Genomic DNA, 24,742 nt, shown 5'->3' with positions numbered 1-24,742 from the left:
ATACACAGATAGTGCAAGTCGATGATTCCCGACAAGGGAACAAAATAATGTTATCTCTTCCCCGTAGTCTAGGCAACCTTTAAGGTCCTTTCGCGGTAATTGCTCTGGGCACACTGGAAAGACAATAGCTGGAGACTCATGTGAGAATTGAAGAGGAACTAGGCCAACGGTAGAGCCCGCATACTTCCTCGTTCAACGTTTCCCGCTGATGGATGCCAAAGCGCAAAAACGGTTATCCATTGAACGGTGAACCTACTTTGCCGGCTGACCGGACAGGATTCACTTCAAATTCCCGCGCAATCACAGGGGAAGTATGCTTGCGAGAATTTCACGGGCCCCGCCACCTTTCTCACTCCCATGCCTGGGAGGGATGGTGAAACTACGGTGAATATATATTTTGCGACCAAACCCTAACATACCGAAGAATGATGAAAAGAAAATGGAGAGGGATAACAAATGAAGAAGTACTTCGAAGAGTGGGTGACAATGGGAGCTTATGGAGGGCAGTGGTAAGAAGAAGAGGTAAAATAATTTCACACATCCTCGATTGTCTAACGAGGACCATAATCGAAGGGAACATAGAACGGAAGAATAATAGACAAAAGCCAAGGATGAACTGCGAAGAGCAAGTAATGGAAAATATCGGTGCACGGATCTATGAGGGGATGAAGAGAATGGTACAGGATACTGCGAGGAGCTGCTACAAACTAACCCACGGACTGATAACCTATGATGATGGCATACTGACACTTTTTTGGAATGGAAGCCAGCATTTTGCTCCAAGAGCCGCGACGGCGTAGAAAAGACAAATCCCAACCACGTTCTTGCGCTTAGGTAAAATTGCAAATCCGAAAAAATCCGATACTTATCGGAGAAACCGCACGAAATCCGTGAAAACGTAACTCGGCCCCAAGGGGAGACGCGTCGGACGCCCCCTGCTAATATGACATTGGGGCTGGCGGCGAAATACATATTTGGCGCCCCCGGGCACTTAGGAAATGACCTCCATACCTTTATTATCTTTTTAATTAAAATAAAAAGCATATTTTTACCCAGGTGGGTGACTACCTTCACATAATACATTCGCTTTAATGCAAAATTAACATTTTTTGCAACTCTTTCGGCATGAAAAAAGGCACGCTTACGTTCTAAAGAGCCCTGTACCACAACCATAAGATAAAACCGTTACTATGCCGTTGGACACAACTAATACTCAAACCGAGTACTTATCTTACGACATAACGTTTATAATACGCCATTCGTAGGTGCGGACGGCCTATGAGTTTGTTTCTTCTGAGCCAAGTAAAGCTATAAAAATGCATTAATTAATTTACCACCACAATGGCGGTGATTCAAGGTAGTCAAATGCGAAAATCAGGCGAATAAATGGAAAATGTCAGCGGTGGAATTCACAAAACTACAATAAGGAGCACGAAGACAAAGACGCGGAATGATGTCCCGTCACGAGCAAAGACATCAGCTTAATTCGCACGCAATGTACAACAGAGGGAAAGGAAATGAAGTAAGATAATCGGTCGCGTCAAAGAGAAAACAACAAAAGGAAATTAATGCTCCCCAGCGTCTATTATGCTCCTTACTCACACGCTTAAAACCTTTCTCGCTATGAGCTCACCGGCACCGCTTATAACTTTCTCTCATTAACAGGAATATAAAATGGCCCTTTTAAGGTCATAAGATTTAATCTTTAAATTAAGCATAACAGATAGAAGTACTCAGATCAAAATAATTTCATTTATGCTTCCATAACGCACTTATTTATAATCGGCAAACGGAGGAAAATGCCACTACAGACACCACACAGACAAATACAAAATAGATCGCTGCATCAATACCAATCCATTCCCTATTTTTAATAAGAGGCAGTAATTCTTCATGAGTTTTAAGATTTCTCGGCCGAGAGAGACGTTCCCAAGGTTTCCCAGTTTTCAAGTACTTCAAGTAGAAGCGATCTTCTTCGGATACTCTAGCCCGATCGCCATATTGCAATCCTGGGATCCAACACGATTCGGAAACTGTAGCCCTCGAAAAAGGAAATTTTCAAACCTACCGAGTCGTGCTCATGAGCATTGGGCCACACCAAAAATCGCTAACAATTAGAGATAAATATTTACCATGCTTTCGGATAACTCCCATCATCGGTCGGAACATAATGTTTATTTTGAGCAATACTCCTTTATCGATCTCTGAGACTTCCAAAAACCAATGTACTGAGGCCATTACGCGAGTTCATGAGTCACAAACAGAAATGAAGACTATCAGCTGAAGTCCATTCGTACGCATTATCTACGATGTCAACTTGAGTTAGTCGGGGCCTGAAAACACTGGAGATAGGTCGGGAGAATTCTTAGGTCAGGAACGTGACTAAGATAAAACGACGGCGCTCAAGTAGAAGCTAAGTTGATCATTACTTCGGTAAAGCCAAAAGTAATTTTGATGAACAGACATACAGATCGACAAATCATGAGAACAATGTCAATTAATCTTCTCTCGGAGGCAGATGAAACGTTTACTAGACAACATACGTTTCAATGGTTTGGCGTAATTTAGACCTGAAGCTCCTACGCAAATGGGACGACGGTGAGTGCAACAAAATTATATATTTTTATAGGATTTTGCATGGTTTTCCAACTAAGATCGCCGTATATGAACAAAATATGCAAGCAATGGGTATTCTGATACTCTTTCGAAACATGCATTTCTATATTCAAAACTTGATAGCTCGCTCGATCAGAATTTTATAATAAATACGAGGAATGTAAAGTTTCCAGTTTCACTGATATTGCTTGCAAAAATGCTAAATTCTCATTAATTTACGACCAGAAATCCCATGGCAAGGTTCCAGATCAATGCCTTTTAATTCCTGAATTGAAGTTTGTAACAATAATGATTCAGTAACAGCTCATTAAGTGTATGCATTCAATGATGTCGTTAAAAAATATTGATCCAATTTTCAGGGGACACTGAATTAATTTTTGCATATTAATGTATTTCACTTCTTATTTACCTTTGAAGATTCCTTTAATACACATACGACTATTATTAGAATCTCTGTGAACAGTTGTGCGTTTACAAGGTAAGAGAAGAACTAGTAGAATGATTATAAAGTTGTTCACTAGCAAATGAACCTTAGAATATTATACAACAATTTGGATGTAAACTGTTGAAGTCAGGTATTTATTGAATGAATAACTGCTATATATTATGTTGACTGGCACATCAATACGAGCAGCAAGCCCTGATCAGGGGTGTACTGGCTATCAAAATAGGCCTGAGAAATTACCACAGTCCATATGTCAACTAATTTATATTGAGACATGTATGGTATTTCAGCCCTTCATAGAATAGCCTGCCAGATAACTCCCAGTATCCTTGCTGGGCCAGTCCATCCCTGACCCTGACCATACACACAGTTTACCTGGGTGGCTGGAACTCTGATGTAATTTCATTTTATTGCTTGGAAGTTAATCAATGGCTGAGCTTCCTTAGGACAAATGAATTATAAATCATCATAATCGCTACTATAAAATTTAAGGAATTAAGACTGTGACGTGAAAAGCATAGTAGTCTCTTTCAGCTTCCAAAAATAGAAGGGATATGCTTGCATAATCTCGATGAAAAACGAAAGATATGATACCATAAACTATATAGTTACAATGCAACAATTTCTGAGAGTAAAAATCAATCAGTTTGACCAGGATTCCAACCCGGATCCCTCGATGTCCAGTCGAGTGCTTTAGCCAGTTAAATGTCAAGACATTTATCAAGGGATTCTGGTTAAAATTCTGGTCGTCAAGGCAAATGATTTTTACTTATTAAAATTGCTGCATTGTAATGCACATATAATCAATGACTCTGTTAAAAGTTACCGTAGCAACATCTCTGGCAGTTGCAGTTTCTTAGAAACCATATGGTGCTATTTATGGCACTAGAAAAGCATAATATTCATCACCAGAATTTTCTTTTACAAAGAATAGTTCCTAATAATTTTGAATCATACAGCAAATTCTAATTCCACAGTATAATGTATTTATTTCCTTGAGAATTACTGTAAAAAACACCAGCATCAATGTACATGCTATTGTTTAGAGGAAATGAACGTTTTTTTATTCTAGGCCACTAAACAATTTACACAATTCAGCTATAGTTTTCCATAATTGGATCCAAGATTCATAATTTAAAAAACAATTAAAATTGGATTTATAATGATGTCGATAAAGTTAACACATGAACCAGGTCTTTGTAACTTTTTCGTCAAAATGAGAGGCTATACGAAGCCACCTTGAAATTATCAGAGGAACTGAGATCCGACACTAAATAGTCTGAGGTCTTATGACCTCAAATGGCATGGTTTCACAAATGCATGTCAAAGGCGAAATAGCAAGAACCATGATATATACACATATATTTTATATATATATATATATATATATATATATATATATATATATATATATATATATATATATATATATATTCTATATATATATATTCTATATATATATATTCTATATATGTATATATATATATACATATATATGATGATGATATAGAACCGTGATATATTTCTGAACAATAGCAGGTTAGGTTAAGCTTAGATAGGTTAAAGAAATCAACATAGATATTTCCGTAAAATATTTAAGTGCGCACATGGACCAAAATCACAGCAATTAAATAATTTTCCTTTCAAAATTAAAAATTGACAGAAAGAAGTACACAATTACCAAGAAGGGGATTTTGGACTTTGTTTGGTGATTAAATGGAGCTGGTATCAGAGAACCCAAACACATTTTCATGGATCAAAACTTAACTAATTCACACAAACAATGCAGCAAAGAATGTTTTCCATTTTCATCTCAATGGTTCTGCCTTAGTATAAAGTAGAGAATAGTTATATCGGCTTTCACAGGTTTCACTACATGTTCTGAATAACAGGGCAATTCATCAACATGTAATTCAATGGTTACATCCATAAAATAGCCACAGTCACAACTTGGACAGGGAGATATATTTTATATAGATTATTTATGGCAACGAACCATGAACCCTGATACTGACTGAATTGACAGGCTCAAATTCTGGATGAAATGAATTGATGGATTTGTCAGTGGCATTATCCGCCCAATTCAGGTGTAGCATGCAAAGAACTTAAATTTCACGCATAAAATAGATTGAAACTTAAACCGTGGACCACACAAGCAGAGTAAACTGCATTGCATTTCTATTCAATGTACCACCACCATCTATAATCTACCTACCCCATATTTACAAATGTAGGTCACAAATAGCCTCAGCTTTTGCTTGACCACATTAATAATTACAATTACTCCAATTTCTAAAGAGTTAAATCCGGTGTCTGAGGTGGGTACTGGTGCACAGTACCCACCTCAAGGCATCTGAATTGAACAACAGTGGCCGTTGATATTTATGGGGATTCTGATCCCTACTTGGATTTCATACTGAAAGTTCTCTGAAGTCCATTAACTGTAGCATTAAACTGTGGATGACCTAACATCATTTATTAAAAGTAAGCTAATACTTTTGCAAAAATATTTTCAAATATTTGTCATCGCCCTATTAAAACCTATTCCATAGCAAAAACATGGCTTCAGTTGTCAGAATCAACTTCTCTATAACTATCATCACATTTTCACTGCCAATGCGTAAAGGATTTCAACACAAATTGTCTACATTAAGAATTTTAATTTTCATCCCAAATAAGAATAAGGCAGATGAGTCCAATGCGATTAGATTGAGCATTATCATCTGCATGGCATCTTAGGCATTCTCCAGTTCCTGAATTATCAGCTAAAATCCAATCATTATTTTTTACTAAATAAGCATTTTGTTATTCTTTGTTGAATGAGAGAAGTTTTTTCAGCAGCAAGAAAAAAACTGTGGAATTTCCCATTAACCTTTCCGAAAAAAAACTCATTCTTCGTTTATAAGAGATATCTGATTTTTGATAGTTCGTGCAACTGTTCCATGATTGTAAGATAACTTCCTACCAATTTAGCAAAAGATAGGATATGTCATTAAAGCCTTGAGCCTTAAGTGTCTCATGCATAACATGTAAGACTAGATAAATAATTTGTTATTTTCACGAAAATAATGTATTGCAGAGTACCCAATTTCATCATATAGGTATCTGAAGAAGTCACCTATGTGATGAAATAGGCTATACTGCAATAAATTACTTTTGTTATACCCCCTAAGTTTTTATTTTACCTTGAATGACAGATATCACAAATCTGAGCCTGTAGCTACTGTTTTCAAATGAGTAACAAAAATGAAAAATTCCTTAGTAGATAAATAATGAGTTCATATGGAAAAATAAGAATTTAATTAAATTCAAAAACACCAAATTGATAAATTCACGAGGTCCCCATGAGAAAGTTTACCAAGGTGTCCAACCAGAACGCAGGGTTCAGTTATTTTATTTTGTACATGGGGGATAAGAAAGATAACGTACAGAAATAACTTTCTGGTGCACGGAGTTTGTCTAGTAAAAAATTAGAGGAGACTTTAGAACTTGAACCCACCTCATAGTATGATATCTTGTGTCATGTTATTTAGAGCTTAGGAGTATATCAGTATGTAATGCTTGGGTCCAACAAGGGCCTACCCTAACCTGTTATACTACTTCCACTTCTCCAATTATAAAAAAGTAACATAGATTTTGAGTTATTTTTCTGCATAATGATGTTTTGAAGATAATTGTGGCATTTTCAGGGGACACCTTTGGCGTATAATGCTTCCATTTTCAAATTTACATATCTTTCTCAAGCAAAACAAGGCTTTTCAAGCATTGAAATTATAAAACAATCCACTGACAAAATTCAAATGCTGAAAAATTTATTTTTGAATAATCTACTTTTATACCCCAAAGTCAATGATTATTTTGACTACTGATATATTTCATACAGCATTATATTGCATATCATAAGGAATTAAACACTCAGGCGACACTAAACAAAAATTTAACACAATTCTTCATATAACTGATTTTCATTAAATGCTGTTTTTCTTCAACGATCAATTTGGTGATATATTTTTTTAAACTAAATTAAAATAGCCTTAAAGTCTTCGGATTTTCCAAGTTTTACAAAACAATTGTCTTATATAAAATTTACGGAGATTTATCTTCTGAAAAAACTGCTACGATCGAAACATTCAATATTAGGCTGAAAGAAACCTGAAATCATGCTAGAATCAAGCCAAAGTAAGCAAATTTCTCTCCAAAATCCTCGTCAAGGAAAGATTGAAGGAAACATCAGGGAAAGGAATCATTAAAGCAGAGTTTTAAAGTGTTCACATTTTTCCCATCAAATTAAATAAATAGACTGTAATTGCCAAACATTAATCTTAGAGCTTCAAAGGTGCTTTATTAAATGGTGAGAGATAAGCAGTTGTGAATGAAAATCAAAGTGGTAGACAAGTTAATATAAATCGCATTCAGTATATGAAATTAAAAAATTTGGCAGAGATATTTTTATTATCGCTGTGAAAATGTTTTTCAACCCAAACTACTCTATATCCAATCTATTGCTGTGAAAATATTTTATTTTCTGCTAATCACCATCCAAACTACTCCATATCCAATCTACCAGATTAAAATATCACTTCTCATTAATTTTTTATACCCTTTTTTCCCCAGGATTCATTTGATGAAGCCAAATGTTTTAAAGTATCTCCAAAGATATTGATGATATTATCTCTTGTTATCTTCAGTGATCATATGATTTCCAAGTAGTTTGCTGGTTCCATTGTATTTCCATGAATTTGATTTTACTGATGATGCCATTCTTGACACCTATTATTATACCTTGCTAATGTTGCATAGTAATTGCTGAATTATTACACATATGTGGTTAGATGACTATATCACCAGAAAATCAATATTGGCAGTTATTTTAGAAAATATGTAACTGGTATGCATGAAAAATAATAGGGGACTCTTTGTGATTCCTTGGGCGACTCCCAAAGGTGCTTCTTTTGAGCCAAGAATTGATTCCATCAATTTGCACATTTTGCAGGAGTCCAAAGAAGGAATCAGAAATCCTATGGGCACCCATGAGGACAGGTTTTCGTTGACCTTTTATTGCCAGTTGAAAGGAGTGGAAAGCAGAGAAGGAAATTGTACCTTTAATGGGCAGGTGTGTAATCACTCTAGTGAAAGTTGTATCAAAATTAAATTAGTATTATCATCAGAGTTGATTGGTCAGTAGCTGTATTTAACTTTCTTTAAACTTAAATGTTTGTTGCACATTGATTTTTATCTGAAATAGTAATTGATAGTTAGACAAACTACCCAATTCATTACAAATTGTTATATTTGAGGAAAAAGGAAGTATAGCCTTATTGGAAAACCTACATTAGGACCCAATAGAGGCAAGACAAGACTAAAATTTGAGGTCAAGGGAAATAGACAATAACAAACCAATACAAGGGATCCTTCTTCCCATGCACAATTAATAACCACAACTGTGTAAAATTATAGGAAGTCATTCAAATTACTCACAAGTAAAATATTACCCAATTATTTCACAAATAGCATTATCAAATCAGAAGTTCCACCAAAGACTGATGTATTAGCATGCCTTTCAGCACGACAGTATACTGCTTGTATGTTGCCTGATGAAGATGCATTACTGGGAGTCAGCTCTCACACAGGGAGGGTTCAAAGTTGTGTGTTCGCATATTAGGATATTATCCACCAGGTCTACCCATATTGCCATATCATTTTATTTTATGTACGTACCCTTTAAATTGCTCTAATGCCGATCTACCTATATCACTCTCCACACATGATTTTATGTAGATACCTCGAAAAGTTAAACATTTATGTTTGTAAATGACTTTTAAATTTGCTTGTGAACAAACAGATGCATGCCTGTAATTGCGATTATGAATCCTGTCTTGCAAAATACGGGAGAAAATAATTTACATAAAGATTATAACTTCTGAGGAAAAGATCCAAAGTAGACATTTACCTTCCTAAGTTAGAGATGGCATAGTGATCAGCAAGTGCTGATTTACACATGGTGATGTGTGACCATACTTATGTCCTCCCTATGTCTAAAATATTGATTATACATAAAATAATATATTAAATTTAGATGGCCTGGAAAACTATAATTGGATAAAAATGCATTGCTCCTACATAAATATCACATCATAAGATCCAGATCTAAGTAATCTGTTCTGAAGCACTTTACCTACATTTATAATAATAAAAAATGCAATCTGGGTGCAATGCATTTTTATAGGATATTTGTGAAAATTTAGTTTTGGCTTCAATAGAAAACAGGTTAAAAGAAAAATTAATCTGCATAACTTTTATCATTGTAAAATCCATACATGAGCTATTTTTTTAAACATTAATATTCCACACTTCTGCCCTATTATTTACGGCAAACGCTTTTGGATGGAAAACATAAAGTTTACATAAAATATGAAGTACAAGATTTCATATGTTTCATTTAATACGACGATACAGTGCTCAACTCTTAATGGGATGAAAAGATAATTTACCAACACATTGTACACATTTTACGAGGAGAATTCCTTTCGAAATACATTTTTGTTCAAGAAATCAAAAAGAATTGTTCATGAGTTAAAATACTGGTAATGTAATCTAAATTGCAAATATTTTGAATTACTCAACCAATTTCGCCAGATATTACGCAGCGAAAACATCAACGAAATGGGTTATATAAATAATAGCGGCACCAGTCAAAAAGAACCAAAATAACAACGCCAGCGTTTTAAATAGAGCACTGCCCGGTAAAATTTAAGTAACTATGCTATAGGCGCTGTCGTAAATTAAATTAGAGAAGATATTAAACATGTCAAATGATTTATGGAAAGGTAAATATATTCACCAGATATGATGCCATCCATCTGTTGCAAAGCAGCTTCCAGCATTCGGCTTGCTTCTGCATGAGGACTTAGTGCTGTATTGGCGCCGGATTGCCGTCCATCGGGCTGTTCTACAATATTTGGTTCAGATTTTCCCATTGCGTTTGAGATTTACAATCAGCACAAAAAAGCAAACTGCAAAAACATGACAAACTATGACGCCTCAAGAAACCGTTTCACAATTCCTGTAAAAAAATAGAAAAAATTCGTTTCGAAGGTGACTAGGCAATGAACACTTTTGCGATAGGCAAATTTATTGGCGAAGTTCTAAAAGCATGATTTATAGATAAATAAACGGAACTTTTTTGTTTTACTTACGAGATACAATAAAGTACACTTTCGTAGTAAACCGTTAACTTGCTGACTCTCGCACACCTTATTAAAACATGAACACCTACAACTTGCAGGTGAAAAAATTACTCAAAATCTGAGCTGTCATACAAGGTTATCAAAAATACTTAATTATTTTATGCATAAAAAGTATGTACCACTGTTAAAAAACTTTTAACGAGTTTTGTTAAGTATAAAAGTATAAAATAGGCACTCGATTACAGCTGAACACGAAGTTGGCTCGCGATACTTTTGTCAACAGATGGCTGATGCTTTTTATTTTTTTTTCACAGAGGGCGTAAGCAAGGTAAACAACAAAAGCAGTACCTAGGATGAAATAGCCTAATTTTTGTGAACTATTATTGAATCTCGCAATTGCATCCCTAAAATTAATTTAATTTTTAATTTTATTTATGAAATAGTAGTTGCATTAAAAGGTAAACTTAATTTTCTTGCTGACACTGGTTTCATTCGAAACTTGTTGCACCTAGAGCGCAACTTTTAAACTTAGCTCACGATGAACGAAGTAGCTTATAACGAATATTAATCTAGTATACGGATTCAACCACAAAAGTAAATTGCATATTTAATTTTAATTTATTTCATGTGAATTATTTAATGCCTTTTTGTATAGCAAATACGAATAAAAAGTTAGTTTCAAAGAAAGGAGGATGTCAATAGTTTTGTCCTCAATAAAACTTACTAACTTGAAAAAAATGAGAATAGAAGCATTTGTTACTCAATTTCAAGTAGTCTAATAAGAGCTTTGGGCATAATTTTTATTCATACAATGCACAATTAGTGCAAACACGAGGACATAAATGCAAAATGGAATATTTTACGCCAAAGAAAAATAAGTATATATTCGTATAACTGCATGGAAGTAATTTAAGGCAGAGGAGGTCAACTTATGTCCAAGAGAAAATTTGGACGGCCCGCAGAGGAAGTTCAAACAAGCAGTAAAAATATCACTTAGCTAATATTGCTGCTAAAAAACATGCTTGGGTAACCAATAGTAGTACAATGGAAAAAGTGTAATTATCATTTCATGTCAGTAAAATCTAACTGTCACGATCATTATCTGATCCATATATGTCCCTGTTAGTCAATAAATGTCTGAGGTCTAAAAACAAATCTCACTGAATCCAAAATTGCATTTAGTTAAGTTCAATTGTTTGGTGACTGCATGTTTAAATGTTTTGGTGTAAGGTATTCGAAGCAGTTGGTCATCATTGCAAATACGTAAGTATAAATCAATGAATTAGTTGCCTCGCATAAGTTGATTGATTTATCCATGCAGTGAAAATATCAGCATTTATAGTTATTCATTTGAAACAATTGATCTATGATTCCATAGATTCGGCACCATGTGTCACATTCATGGGAATATATGTACCATACACATCAGGATATATAAATATAAAAATATCATATATTCGCATGGATGAAACTGCTATTACATTTGCTATTTAACTGAATGCTGAATGGATGCTAAGAGTTGCTAAATAATGTGATTTCTTCATTGTTAGCCCAGAAGAAAAGCCAACTGACAAATAAAAATATATTCCCAACCAAAGAAATTCATATATAAGAACCATTGTAATTGAATAGCAAATATGTGCATCAATTACTATATCCCTGACTGATGTACATACTTTATGAAACTAAAAATATCATAATAAAATTGTTACAAAGGTCTTAATGAGAATTTGTTTCTTATTATTTTAAGCTTTAATTCATTTTCTTTACACAAGTTTGAGTTTGGAGTGTTGGAATAAATATATTTCATCCTCTCTCTCTCTCTCCAGAACTCTCATCCAGAAGTTTTCAGTTATTTGCAAGAAAAAAAGTATATGCCCTTATTTTCTGTGTAGTGTTTACAAAATCAATGACTAGAACACAATGAAAGTGTAAAGTATAAAAAGTATTGACATATTCATTGAAAGATACAAATACATCATCATCCCCTCCTATGGACAAAGACCCAAACATTGTGGAACATGTTCTGTTGACCCCTGGAGTTGTGCTGACAGGGGCATAACAATTTCTGCTGGTAGGATTGCCGAGGTGTGATAGGCCTAAGTGTAGGACCCATCAATGGCAATCTGCAAACACTATGCCTCAGTGAGGTGACCACAAATGTGTCTGACACCAGTGAGGTGGCCAGTTAAGTGATGTTGTCATGCCAAAAACATTATTGAGGAAGAAGACAGGACCCCATCTGAATTATTTTTCAAGTATGAACATCGATTGGCAAAGAGATAGTGAACCCTGGTAACTCTTGGACTCGTCCCACTGGGCTGGGTATTGTGCCCAGCAACAGGTCAGGCAAGACCAAAATAATTGTCATCACAAAAAATACTTCCACATTCAAGCTGTGAAGAGAGGAAGAGAAGACCCAGAAGATGACTGCAATTATTAGGATAGGAGCATGGAATGTAAGGATGGTGATAAGGATGGGGAAGGTAGAAAATATCAAAAGAGAAAGGAAGAATGAAGGTTTGGATATGTTAGGTTCAATGGATATACAGCAGTATTACTGAAATAATAGTTATAGAGTAATTCATTGAGAGGAGGAGGAGAGTAAACTTTAACTGGCCATTTATCTGCAGGGAAGGAAAGAGAGTACATCGCAGTTGAGTGATAGAGTTCTATTGGTAGAGACGAAGTCAAACCTAACCAATCTAATAAAAAGAGACGCTTCAGGCATGATATGGTGGAATATCATGATTAATTAAAAATTGGCAATTTTCCATGCAATAAAAAAAATAAAATTTATTTATGTGACTGGTTTCAACGGGGGAAACAAGGACCGTGGGGGAAAACCCCCGACTTCAACCGCTTTCTCCACGGCCCTGGGATTATGGCGCCGCTCCGTGGGACACACCCCCAACGGAAAAAATCCCCTCTATCCAGTATGACGTTCTCTCTGGAATTTGCATCTGTTTACTATGGCTTCCCCACCCCCCTTCCCCCACTCACATACATTGTTGCCCATGCTGCCTTCTACCTTTCCTCCCTCTTCTTCTCTTTTCAAGTACCCTCCCCTTACTCGCTTACAGCATATATACTTGAGGTGGAGTGATGACTGTTACCTGATGATGATACAGTTAGATTGGCACCGGTCGCATTAATAAATTTTATTTTGTGGAAAACTGCCAATTTTTAATTAACTAACCAATCTAGTGTTAATCTAGGAGTATATATGTTCACAAATAGTCAACCAAGAGGAAGAAGGCTACAGTTTGTAATATCAATTAGAAGAAATAATTGGAACAGGCCAGAAAGAAAGCACCTAATAGTGATGGGGATTGGATTGCTATAGTAGGCAAAGCAAGGTATAGGGGGAGGCAGAAAAGTATGGCTTAGGAATTTTAAAAAAACATCACAGAGAGAAAGTAGCCAAGTTCTGCTGAAGCAGGTGCTTGATAATAACTAAAATGTAGTTTAAACATCATCGCAGACAGAAGAAAAAGATAACTGTTAGACTACATTAAAGTTTGATAGATTTAGAAACAGAATCATCAACTCACTTAGCTTACCAGGTGTGGATGTGGATCATAATTTAGTCATCTTGAAATGTAGTTCAAAATCCAAAAGGATTAAGAGGGGTATGATAGTGCCTAAGCGGAATCTCGGAGGTAAAACTGGAGAGCAAGGGAAAGAGGTATGGAAAAACTTAATAAATATTAAAATGAGTATAGGATATTGAAAATGGTTGAGGAAAGATGGGAAGAGGGGATCGAGATGGTGCGCTGGCTATTTTACTGGCTTCCCACCCAGAGGACCTGGGTTCGAATCCCGGCGGTATTGAATATTTTTAAGTGGTATCTCGATCCCTATTTGAGGTGCTTTGTGGAGGGCACTTTGAGTGAGTACGCCGTCTGTCGGACGGGACGTTAAGCTGCAGACCCCTAGGCGCCTTCCATAAAGAGTAGGCCAATGCCGATGCTAGGAATGCAGCAAGGTAGTTCAAATAATCATCAATAGCAGGTTACAAAATCTTACAAAAAATTACCAAGGTGAAAACTTGGGTTTAGAAAGGGGAAAGAAAAACATGATGATATTGCAGTGATGATAACAACAGTAGATTGAAACATTGAATATATTATCAGCACGTCTTTGTGTGCATCGTGAATTTTGAGTAGACCATGAAGAGTGGAAAAAATCAATGGAGATAACATGGAATATGGAAGTAGACAGAATGGATGCTACTAATTCAAAACTTTTAAATGAATTAGATAGCACAGGGAAGAAGAGGTGAGAGAATTGGCATGAACAGTGATTAGAAGAAGAGTTAAAATCGCCCATTATTGCTGGTACATTTCAACATATTGTATGTATATACTAAGGAAATGTTAAGGATAGCATGGGAAGAGCTTGAGCTAGCAACAAAAGTGGGTGGCAAGATAATTATGTCATGTTTGCAGTTGATTAAGCAATGGTATACCATACAGAACAAGGATCATAGTTATTATGAAATAGTTCACAGGAACAACACAAGAGTGATGGTCCACAAGAGGAAGTTGGTGGGAAAAAAATGCTGAGAAAGTTGTCAGAAGAAATATTGAAAACTGTTGTGAACTGAAGACCGTGATATTAAGGCTTAATATTTCAATTCCAAGAGATATTTGGGGTAATGAATGAAGGAGCAGTTCATTTGCATCTTTGCACGGCGTTTGGCACTTGTGGATTCTCTACCATGGCACAAATTTCCAATTTCCCTAGTAGGGAGATTGGAAATTCCTCCTTAACTCTTCCACAAATTTTAATAGAGCAATTTTATAGGTGACTCCCACTCTTCTGACTTGATGGAATATGAAAATACCTATTGACTAATAAGATTGATGTTTCTCATTGCAAACTTGGGCACCCTAATACGACGAGAATTCGCATGATATCCTTCTCAGGAGAATTAACTGAAGGAAATCTAGACCATATAACACCATCATACAAAGTCGTCTATCAGACATGTATTACACATTTTAATCATTATTGGTAATTACATCGAGATTCAAACTGGAAATAGAAAACCACTGCCACCAGGCCACTTTGTTCTATAATCTTCTGATATAAAATGATGTGGCTATTAGAGTATCTACAGAGGCAGTTAACATTTAAGCGTAACCAATAATGCGAAACTCAAGTTTTATTTGAAATATATTTTCCTTTACCACCCAATATGTAGGAAACTCGACCAATACTTCCAGCAAATTACCGACTCTAAACACGCATTTTGTCATGCGTTATTATGAAGTTCGCGTTTCATCGTTTCAATTTTTTGTCTTCTGTTTTTGTTATGACGCATTCGGTGGCTGAGATGAGGTGAAGAATGACAAGTGAGGGCGTGTTATTGTTAAGGTGAACAGAATAACATAAGTAATCTTTGAGCTGATATTCCTATATTTACCCCAATCAAGTGTGTGAACAGAGCAATATGGGGCAGATTTTCGGGTACTTACACAAAAGTAGCACAGTGTACGGTATAACTGAAATAGCAGTTGTTACAAATGAACAAGACTGCATAGTAGCTGTTCAGAGATTGAAAAAGTAAGTATTTACCCTCAATCTCGCCCTCATGTCCATAGAATCTCGCTATGTAGATTTTCCTGTTTTCAGGGAATGCAGAAATTCTTTTCCTGTGTTGGGAATGGATTGCGAATGGGTTCCTGACAGAAAAGAGAAGCACCCTGTGGCATTACTTCAATTGGCTTCTATTAGCGGATTTTGTGCGTTATTTAGGTTATCTCATATGCCACATATACCAGATTCTCTTAAGGTTTGTACTGCGAGAATGCTTGAAGTGAACACATCATACTATAAATTATTTAGAAAGTATCTTATTCTGTAATGAATTAATAAATGTAAGAGTTAAGTTACTTGTGTCGTACAGAAACTATGATACCTGCATTTCTTTCGGCTGCATGGGAAATATGGAAAAAGTGATTTTAATGACATTAGTTAATATAACATTCCAGGGAATTTTAATGGACCAAAATATTTTCAAAGTTGGTGTTGGTATTGAGAATGACGTATGTCGGCTAAGAACTAATGTTCGCAGTTGGGTGGACATACGACACTTGGAGTACCTTGTGCGGTCGTACCCGGTTAGAGATGCAGTTGAGGTATGCCATTTACGTGTGTATGTATAATATCGTAATATAAACTTAGAAGTTTGTACCCCAGAAGTCAGCCATTAGCTATTTTAAGAGTGGAGGGCTCACAATGACAATTCGTGCGTGTATTGTGTTCATTCAGAAATTTAATATTCTTAGGAACCGTCGGGGTGTCGTAGTATGAAACTTGGACTCGCTGCCCTAGCAAAAAGAGTGTTGGGAATCGACTTAAACAAAGATGGAAATATTCGATTCGGACAATGGGATTCCGATGAACTAACAGAAGAACAAATCAGCTATGCGTCTTGGGATGCTTTAGCTGCTGCTCTAATTTGCTATGAAATTACTCATCAAGATGAAGCAGTGAGTGTCATTCCATTATATTTCATTTTCAACTACGCTAATATTGATATAATGTGTGTGCATGGCAAATAAAATAAACCAAAATATTTTCATATATTTCGTTTTTGATTTCCGTAAAATATTAGAAGATAAAATCGTTTTGCATGTTCACCCGTTTGCTTTTACTGTGTTTATAGATAAGTAAACATTTTCATTAATTTTGCTATTTGTAATGTTATCCTCTGTATATGTGGATAATAAATATTAAGCTTGAAGTATAAATTACGAATTGACTTAATTGAATGATATTTATCCGTAAATTTCTAACAGATTCAGGCTTATTCTATGAATGAACCTATAGATTTCCTAAAAAGCATAGTTGAGCTTCATTATAAGTCTGGTGAAAGAAAAGCTGGGCGGAGATCACCAGCAAATAAAGGTATGCTTTGTCATATATATGTAGTGTTATTTATGATAAGTCATACTTAATTTTGTTAATGCTAAATTAATTCTACTAATAGCAGGGGTGGGAAGTGTAGACACAACCTTGAAGAAATTGCATCATCGGTTACTGCCCAAGAGGCAAACTCCTATGTATGATAATATTTTTTTGTTGGCTCCTGATGGAGAAATACTCTGCACCTGTGACAAGAAAAGGGCCATGTGGTGAGTTTTTACATATCTAGATCTTATTCTTGCAATTAATGGGCTGCATTCCAAGTTTTTGATAATCATAAAATTGTTTTATTGGCAAATCACCCCTCATGTTGTGTGTTGATAATTCTTGAATATCAAAGGGTAGTTGTGTATCCTGCATTTGGCCATTATTCCAAATATTTGCGAGCCAAACATTTGTAACTATCAGAAGACCTCCATATTCCCTTCTGCCAATCAAATGCCATTGTTTTCTTTGAGATGCGAGGGTTGTTCAATAACTGATAATCATAATTTTTATTCACATAATTTATTGTGCAAAAATTACGAGTACTTAATTTTATCTAATTAGCTTAATGTGTGGTGGGTACATATGTGGCAAAAGCTTCAATGATTTGATGCATTGCAAGTTGAAACACATTCAGTTTACAACATTAACATTGGAAGTGACACGTGATGCTATGTCAAAATTTTTCTTTCTCCAAAAAATTCTGTTCTTTCATATAGCATATCTAGAAAATAATTTCAAATATTTAAAGAGACTTGATAACCAGTCTCAAACGAAGTAAGACACTGAGCTCCAGTCACTGCTCTTATGGAAGTAAAAATCACCACTGTTACTACCATTGTGAGATAAGATTTTCGGATAACATTTATTGCACTAAAAGAAATATTGAACATTTCATTGGCTGCTACCCACTTATTATTGGAAAAATTGTGCATGAGTTGTCTCTTTCCATTTGGGTTCCATGAAACTAACTGAAAACATGTTTATCTTGTGAAATGTATTCCCAGTCCTCCCTATGGCTAGCTCCATGTGACTTTTTCCTTTTCTACAATGTGAGCCTCTGTTGAAATCATTTTGGTGTTTGAATAAAGCAGAGTTTCATCATAATTTATGTAACCTTATCTGTTCCTTTACTCAGTAATTTGGTGTTTCGGCCTGTTGACGTATAAATCTATGGTTAGATTCATCAAACATAAGTTCATATTAACAAACTGACCTTTACTATTGGAGAATAATCCGTTAATTTATGATGGATTACTAAATAGCAGTCATAGCTTCTCAGTGACAGCTTATGTACAAAGGTTACACCAACCTCTTAACTAATTTATAGCCTGCCTTTTTTATGATCTATCTAGGAGAGATGTTGCTCATTCAGCATCAAAACCATTCCACTTAGCTATGGATTTAACAGCATCAGAACTCTCATTGGAAGTTAACATCCTAATCAGGCAATGGTGCATGGATCAAAGCAAAGGCATTTTATCAGCATACAGGTGGTAGGGATAATTACATCAGTAATCATAGGCTTTCTGGAAATTGAAAAAATCATGATTCTATATGTACAACTGATAAGATCTAAAAGGTGATTTTATCCAATCCATATTCTGCCATAAAATTAATAAGCTTTCTTGATAATTTAACTCAGATCAAAATGTTAAATGAGCTCATGGTGCTGGTCCACTATCAGAAAGTAGGCTCTGCATAATATTAGTGGTAGCCTACCACTGAAGATAGGTATTGGATGAATGCACTTCTTAGGTCTCAGCTATATTTCTAAGCCTCGCCTAATGTGGGACTATATGAGATCCAACACTTCAATAAATCCTACCTCAATTACACATAAGTTCTGCTCCCATTCATCCTTTGCAACATACATATTCTTTTCCTTCCTAACTTGCCCTTTATCTCTTTATCACAATCTTCAACATTGCATCACCAATCAAAAGGCTCTGCATTTAATTTACTTGTCTCATTTGGATTTGTCCCAATTAGAGTCCCTATCATGCTTTGTACTTTTTTGTTTATTTACCTTTCCTTCAACTTCAATTTTTCCATTCTTCTCCACAGTCATGTCTGAAAAGCCTCCAATCTATGCATGCCATCTTGTTTTAGTGACTAAGTTTCCACACCATAAAAATCTATGCTCAAACCTCTCAAAAACTTCTTCCCAACAAGTTTTCCTTATAATTTGTCTGCCTCCAGTTCCCTTGTCCTTGCAAAAACAATTTCACTTTATGTGATTCTACGTCTCATGTCCCTATCTACTTGGATCCTCTTCATCCAAAATACTTCTCAATCAAAGCTCATAGGTAAACTATACCACCTTCTCTATTTTTTCCCCTCTAATTTTATTGTTTAACCAGCCCTTTCCATTTCTTGAAACCTGATAACCTTCTTTTGCGCGAATTTTATCCCCATCCAATGCCTTTCACAATGATTTAATTTTGAATTCACCAATGATTGTAACCCTTGGCCGATGGGCTAACTGAAGCTTGATCCTCCATGAATCGTAACCGAATAGATGGATTACTTACCTACTTTCATTCCTTCCCTCAGTTCATCTCAAGCCTCCTTTACCATTTCCAACACTGATACATTGGAAAGCATGGTTGACAGTGGATAGCCATCTAACCCCCTGCTTTACACTGTACAGCCTGACAATTTTTGCCTGTTTATAACCTATTCAGGTTTTGGATAAGGCACCTACTCCTATATTTTTTAATATATTAATTAAGTCTTTACTCAGTTGTGTACTTTTTTGGAATCCGTGAAGCAAACAAATATGTCCTGAACTGACATTTAAATCTTGCACAATTCTGAAAACAGTGCAGTGCTGTCTTCCCATTCTCCCCCCTGCCCATCCAATATCACCAAATCTCTCTCCAATTGTCTGCAAGGTGCAACTAGGCCCACAACCTACTTAAAAATTTTGGTTTCAGAAACAATTTATTGAGTGATTATAATTTCTAATCATTGCCTACTGCGCTTGAGAATTCTCAAGAGGTGCTTGTTTTCTGCTCATTTTAGCTGTTATTTGGGTGCTCATTGTGGATTGATATTACACATTTAAATTCAAGGCTTTATGCTTCCCTTATTCTTAAAGCAAAATATGGAATGCTCATTTTTCAGATGTGTGTGTAGATACCTGTGACTGCATTTACTTGGTTAGAACTTTTGAGGTACCGTTGATAACTTAAATTCCTCCGGCAAACTACATTTAATTCATATAATTTTCCAGGAATTTTTATTATTATTGCTCCATGGTAAAGTTAATGAATGACATGATTTGGTATTTGTATTAGTGATACAACTGAATTTTGGTATATTATTTAAGGTATGTCGAAAAAGGTATTGGTGAATTAATAGAAGAAAATATGGATCCAGTCGACGATGATGACTTGGATGGAGAAATTAAGACTTGCATTAAAGTTAAATTAAAGTTTGAACCAAAGAGAAGAGCTGTTAATGAATCTGAGAAATATTATTGCATAGTGAAGGATAATTGTTGTGTCGTGTGTGGTAAAGAGGATTCTTACTTGCGTAAACATATTGTTCCACATGAATACCGGAAGTATTTTCCAGGTTGGTAAAGAATAATTCTATTTGCATATCAAGTACTTCTTATCTATTTCTCAAATAAAGCCTAAGTCTCCTATATGTGTGTTGAAAGATGTGATCTCCTCTTCTTTAATGCATAAAAATAGAATAAGGTGTAAGCTATTTGTATAATTCTTGTATTTAATAGTCAACAAGTGTTAATAATATCTACAATAAGTCTCGTTTTGTTGATATAGTGTGGATGAAAAGCCGACAATCACATGACGTTTTACTTCTATGCATTAATTGTCATGTGCGCAGCAATTGTATTGACTTGAAATTGCGACAGAAGCTGGCTGAAGACTGCCAAGCACCGCTGACTGTGGCAAAGGCAATTGAAGTGAGTGTCTGGCACCTCAATTTTTGTTGCTTGCTATTTTTGGATCAGTGTTCTGAGTGTGTACATTCATTTTTAAGATTGAAGATGCTGCCATTATCAAGAAAGTACAAAGCGCTGCCAGAGCATTGTCTCGCCAGCCTGAAAATATTCCACCTGAGAGACGGAATGAATTGGAGGACATTGTTTTGAAATACTTTTGCTCACAGGAAAACAATAAATCATGTCCTAGTGTGGTTACCCCCGAGTTACTGGAAACTGCCTTGGAACTAACATATAAGTGAGTATTTTTATATTTGGGGCACTATTTAAGGGCCCAGACGGCTTCAGATAGAAGTAGTTTTTTAGAGATTGTTGGTTAAACCGAGAAAACTGTCAATGTGACCTAACCTCTGCATATCCTTGGTTGGACATTAAAAATAATGCTAATTGATTTATTCCACCTTTAGCAGTTTTACAACAAAGCTTTTTAACTTTACTATATTAAATTTAACTTGGGTGGAATTAAGGACACCAGATGAAAACCTGTTTAGGCATTACAATCATTAACATTGCATTAGATGTAGAAGTTGCATACAGATTTGTAATAACACATTGTGCCACACTCTTAATGTTTTTATTTTTAATTCTCATTAATTAAGAAAATTAAGGAATCACTTTTAAAAAACATGGACAATAATAATATATTGTTTTTTATACACTTCACTTTTGACATAACGTAATAAGAAAAGAAGATCATACGTCATTGGGTCATTTCTGTACTATGTATCTGTGCCTTCTTGTCACCACCACTACTAGTACAAAAAGAAATAAATCATGAAATTTTTAAGTAATCTTCACATTTTTTCTTTGAAAGGAACTATTGTTTTAAATTGTGTAAGAATTGCATGGTGGTGCCTAATTTCATCGATTCAATTCTGAGGGACAGGAAAATTTTTGACCAAGATAAACCTTTTTTAAGCAGACTTTTTAAACTTTAATATTTGGCTTTGGTTTTACAACACCTCTATACTGTTCCCTTCATATATATAATATATGTAGCACATTATAGATTCCTTTTATTTGCTATAATGCCATTGGGAATAATTAAAAAAGATTCTATAGAATAAACTACTTCTGATTGCAACAAGAAACTTCTAGGATTTCTTTAATTTAGATGACACTAATAGCTTTTAGATCTAGAGAGGATTTCACATATGTGCATGGTTTAAAAAAAGTACATGTATATTACATAAATTTCATGTGCTAGCCAGACACCATTATAATCATGGTCAAGTTAAATTCCATTGAATAAACATTTGCTGTGAATTTTGTGAAATTGAATTATCTTAGAAGGTATGCTCAAGTTCTAAGGCCTCTCCTGTAGACATACACATTTTTCACAGTGTCGGTTCCATGGCCAATGAGAATACTTCAGTTGAGGCTCCATTTGCCCACAAGAAAAACTGGATTGTTTCTTGGGTTTGATATCACCCAAGGTTTGGCGTTCTTTGAACTGTGACACTATAGAGTGCACATTTTTACATTTATAACACTTACTCTATTTCTCATTCAATTGATGATGAATTTCAATGCATTTTAAATGTTACAAGTGGATAAAATGGAAGATGATGCTATTCTTGTACATAAAACGGTGCCATTTTAAAGTATTGAAATTAATTCTCACTCAAGCAACAGCTATTTGAACCCTTTGAACTGTACAGTGCAGCCATCTATGCCTTCGAATCAAAAAATTACCTGAATTTTTAAGCCTATCCAAATGTTTTTATCAACATGTCCTGAGAATGAAAGGGAGACCTGAGAACTTGAACGTACCTTGCACTAACCATCATATTGCCAGGAAATCATAATTTATGGCACTTTTCTTTGACCTGTGCATATGAATGAGCACAACTAACTACCTAAGGGTTTGTTGATTTTCTTTGAGATTTCCTTCTCTTTGACCCAAAACCCTCAGCAATGATCTCTTTACTGATGGTTGCCACCTGTGGTTTTCTCAGTGATTCAAAAAATCATATTGTTTGGGTACTGAACATGCCACTCACCAGCTCTGGACCTTTGGTGAGAACATGCTGAAATTTCAGATTCCCATTCCTTTGAGAGAAAGAGAGCACTCATACGAGGGTCATCCGGAAAGTAGTACCCGTTCGTGCCGCATGAAGTGCTGACGACGCGAGTAGCCGCTGGACGAGGTCAGATAGCTTCAGTGGCTTGTCTGCCTTCTCTGAGCCAAGTTGCGTGACGCTAGCATTGCCTGTGTTGTTTCTATGATTGTTTACAATGTTTAAAAAAATTGAGAACGCCGCCAGTTGTGAAGTGAGGGCAGTGATTAAATTCCTCAATGCAAGAAACGTTCGCCCATGTGATATTCATCGCCAATTAAAGGAGGTGTATGGAGACAATGTAATGGACGAGTCGTCTGTTCGGCGGTGGTGTCGCAACTTCAACATGGGGAGGGGGAACACACACGACGATGAGCGTTCGGGGAGACCGTCTGTCATTACAGACCAACTGGTGAGCTCAGTTGACGAATTCGTGAGGAACGATCGGCGCGTCACAATTGATGACATCTGTGAGCATTTTCCCAATGTTTCTCGAACAATTGTTCATGAAATTGTTAAACACCATCTGCATTATGCAAAAATTTGTGCAAGATGGGTCCCTCGCGTATCTCAATGAGCTGGCGGCGAAGGACTATGCAGCAGGAATACAGAAACTTGTCACACGTTATGACAAATGCCTTAATTTGCTTGGAGATTATGTTGAGAAGTAGTTTAAAGTATCCTCTTTCAAATAAAATTTTTTATGTTTGTTAATATTTACTTTTGTGTCTTTATTTCACGAACGGGTACTACTTTCCGGATGACCCTCTTATTTAGACGTGTTTAAAAAAATATAAAATATTAGTAATGCCATTGATTGAACAATTACAAGGTTCAATGGTACCTGTGTAAATTAAAATTGACCTGTGCATGTATGGTTTCTTCCTTAAGGTATCTTAAGAAACCAATAACTTACCTGAAGAATTCTTGTTTTGGGACATTGCAATAAGTCTTGTAATTTATCACCCATTGATTAGTGGTACTCTTGCATGGATATTCATCAACAGGACAAAGCAAGCTTTTTAATGATGGGTTTACTAATATTTTAATACTATTTTCAGTGTTGTCAATGAGCAATATGTACCTCACGGCTTGAAAGTGGTTCAACACTTTCGAGTGTTAGGGGAGGAAGATGGCATTAGAGAACTTGAAATATTGTGGAGAAAACATTTTGTGGATGAAATGAGACCACAATTTCTCCCACCCATGTGGTCTACTCATCACCTAAGGATAAGCCCAGCCAGGAAGGAGCTAGAAAGTCAGTCACTGAGACAACAAGAAGAGCCATTGGATGCAAATGCTGATTAATTAGTCAACTGGTCCAAATAAAATATTTAAAATATGACGCATGTTTTATTTTTTGTAAATCTATCGTCAGGTTGACTATCCACGTTGGTGATGGCTATTCCTCTATTCATATAGTGATTTCTTCAAACTCATTTACCTAATTTGATGGATAAGTATTCCAATTTCATGGCAATAGTCTTTAAGTTGGTGGTAGCAAGTTATACCAAAAAATTGTAGGGCCATAATTCGT

General features: G+C 35.6%; 2 protein-coding genes across 3 annotated transcripts in view; one reads left to right on the top strand and one right to left on the bottom strand.

The window, feature by feature from the left end:
* The window catches only part of LOC139698127 (uncharacterized), a 297,192-nt gene extending 286,702 nt beyond the window's left edge, over window positions 1-10,490 (bottom strand). The window contains exons 1-2 of the mRNA XM_071597051.1: window positions 10,258-10,490; window positions 9,903-10,124 (exon numbers count right to left, since the gene is read on the bottom strand). Of these exons, the coding sequence (XP_071453152.1) occupies window positions 9,903-10,038 (136 nt within the window). The 5' untranslated portion in view covers window positions 10,039-10,124; window positions 10,258-10,490. The remainder of the gene's footprint in view (window positions 1-9,902; window positions 10,125-10,257) is intronic.
* Window positions 10,491-15,580: 5,090 nt separating this feature from the next.
* Window positions 15,581-24,550, top strand: Exd2 (Exonuclease 3'-5' domain-containing 2). Of its 2 annotated transcripts, none has more exons than XM_071596361.1 (10): window positions 15,581-15,819; window positions 15,889-16,048; window positions 16,248-16,394; window positions 16,545-16,748; window positions 17,058-17,166; window positions 17,252-17,393; window positions 20,504-20,751; window positions 20,964-21,106; window positions 21,184-21,383; window positions 24,267-24,550. In XM_071596361.1, the coding sequence occupies exons 1-10, from the start codon at window positions 15,707-15,709 to the stop codon at window positions 24,511-24,513; spliced, it is 1,713 nt and encodes a 570-aa protein (XP_071452462.1). In that variant the 5' UTR covers window positions 15,581-15,706; the 3' UTR covers window positions 24,514-24,550. The 2 variants fall into 2 exon arrangements, with proteins under 2 accessions (XP_071452462.1, XP_071452461.1); XM_071596360.1 differs by having other exon boundaries at window positions 17,249-17,393.
* The last annotated feature ends 192 nt before the right edge of the window (window positions 24,551-24,742 follow it).

This window comes from Hetaerina americana, unplaced genomic scaffold (genome assembly GCF_022747635.1).
Source record: "Hetaerina americana unplaced genomic scaffold, ioHetAmer1.1.p SCAF_8, whole genome shotgun sequence".
In the NCBI taxonomy this organism is placed as follows: domain Eukaryota; kingdom Metazoa; phylum Arthropoda; class Insecta; order Odonata; family Calopterygidae; genus Hetaerina; species Hetaerina americana.
The sequence above is the reverse complement of the archived record's forward strand: the minus strand, read 5'-3'. Positions and strand labels throughout refer to the sequence as shown.

Excerpts from the sequence above, each read along its gene's own strand:
- Exd2 (XM_071596360.1), top strand. The coding sequence starts at position 15,707 with ATGGGGCAGATTTTCGGGTACTTACACAAAAGTAGCACAGTGTACGGT. Across the intron at positions 17,394-20,503 it reads GACAAGAAAAGGGCCATGTG|GTATGTCGAAAAAGGTATTG; the intron begins GTGAGTTTTTAC and ends ATATTATTTAAG. Across the intron at positions 20,752-20,963 it reads ATACCGGAAGTATTTTCCAG|TGTGGATGAAAAGCCGACAA; the intron begins GTTGGTAAAGAA and ends TTGTTGATATAG.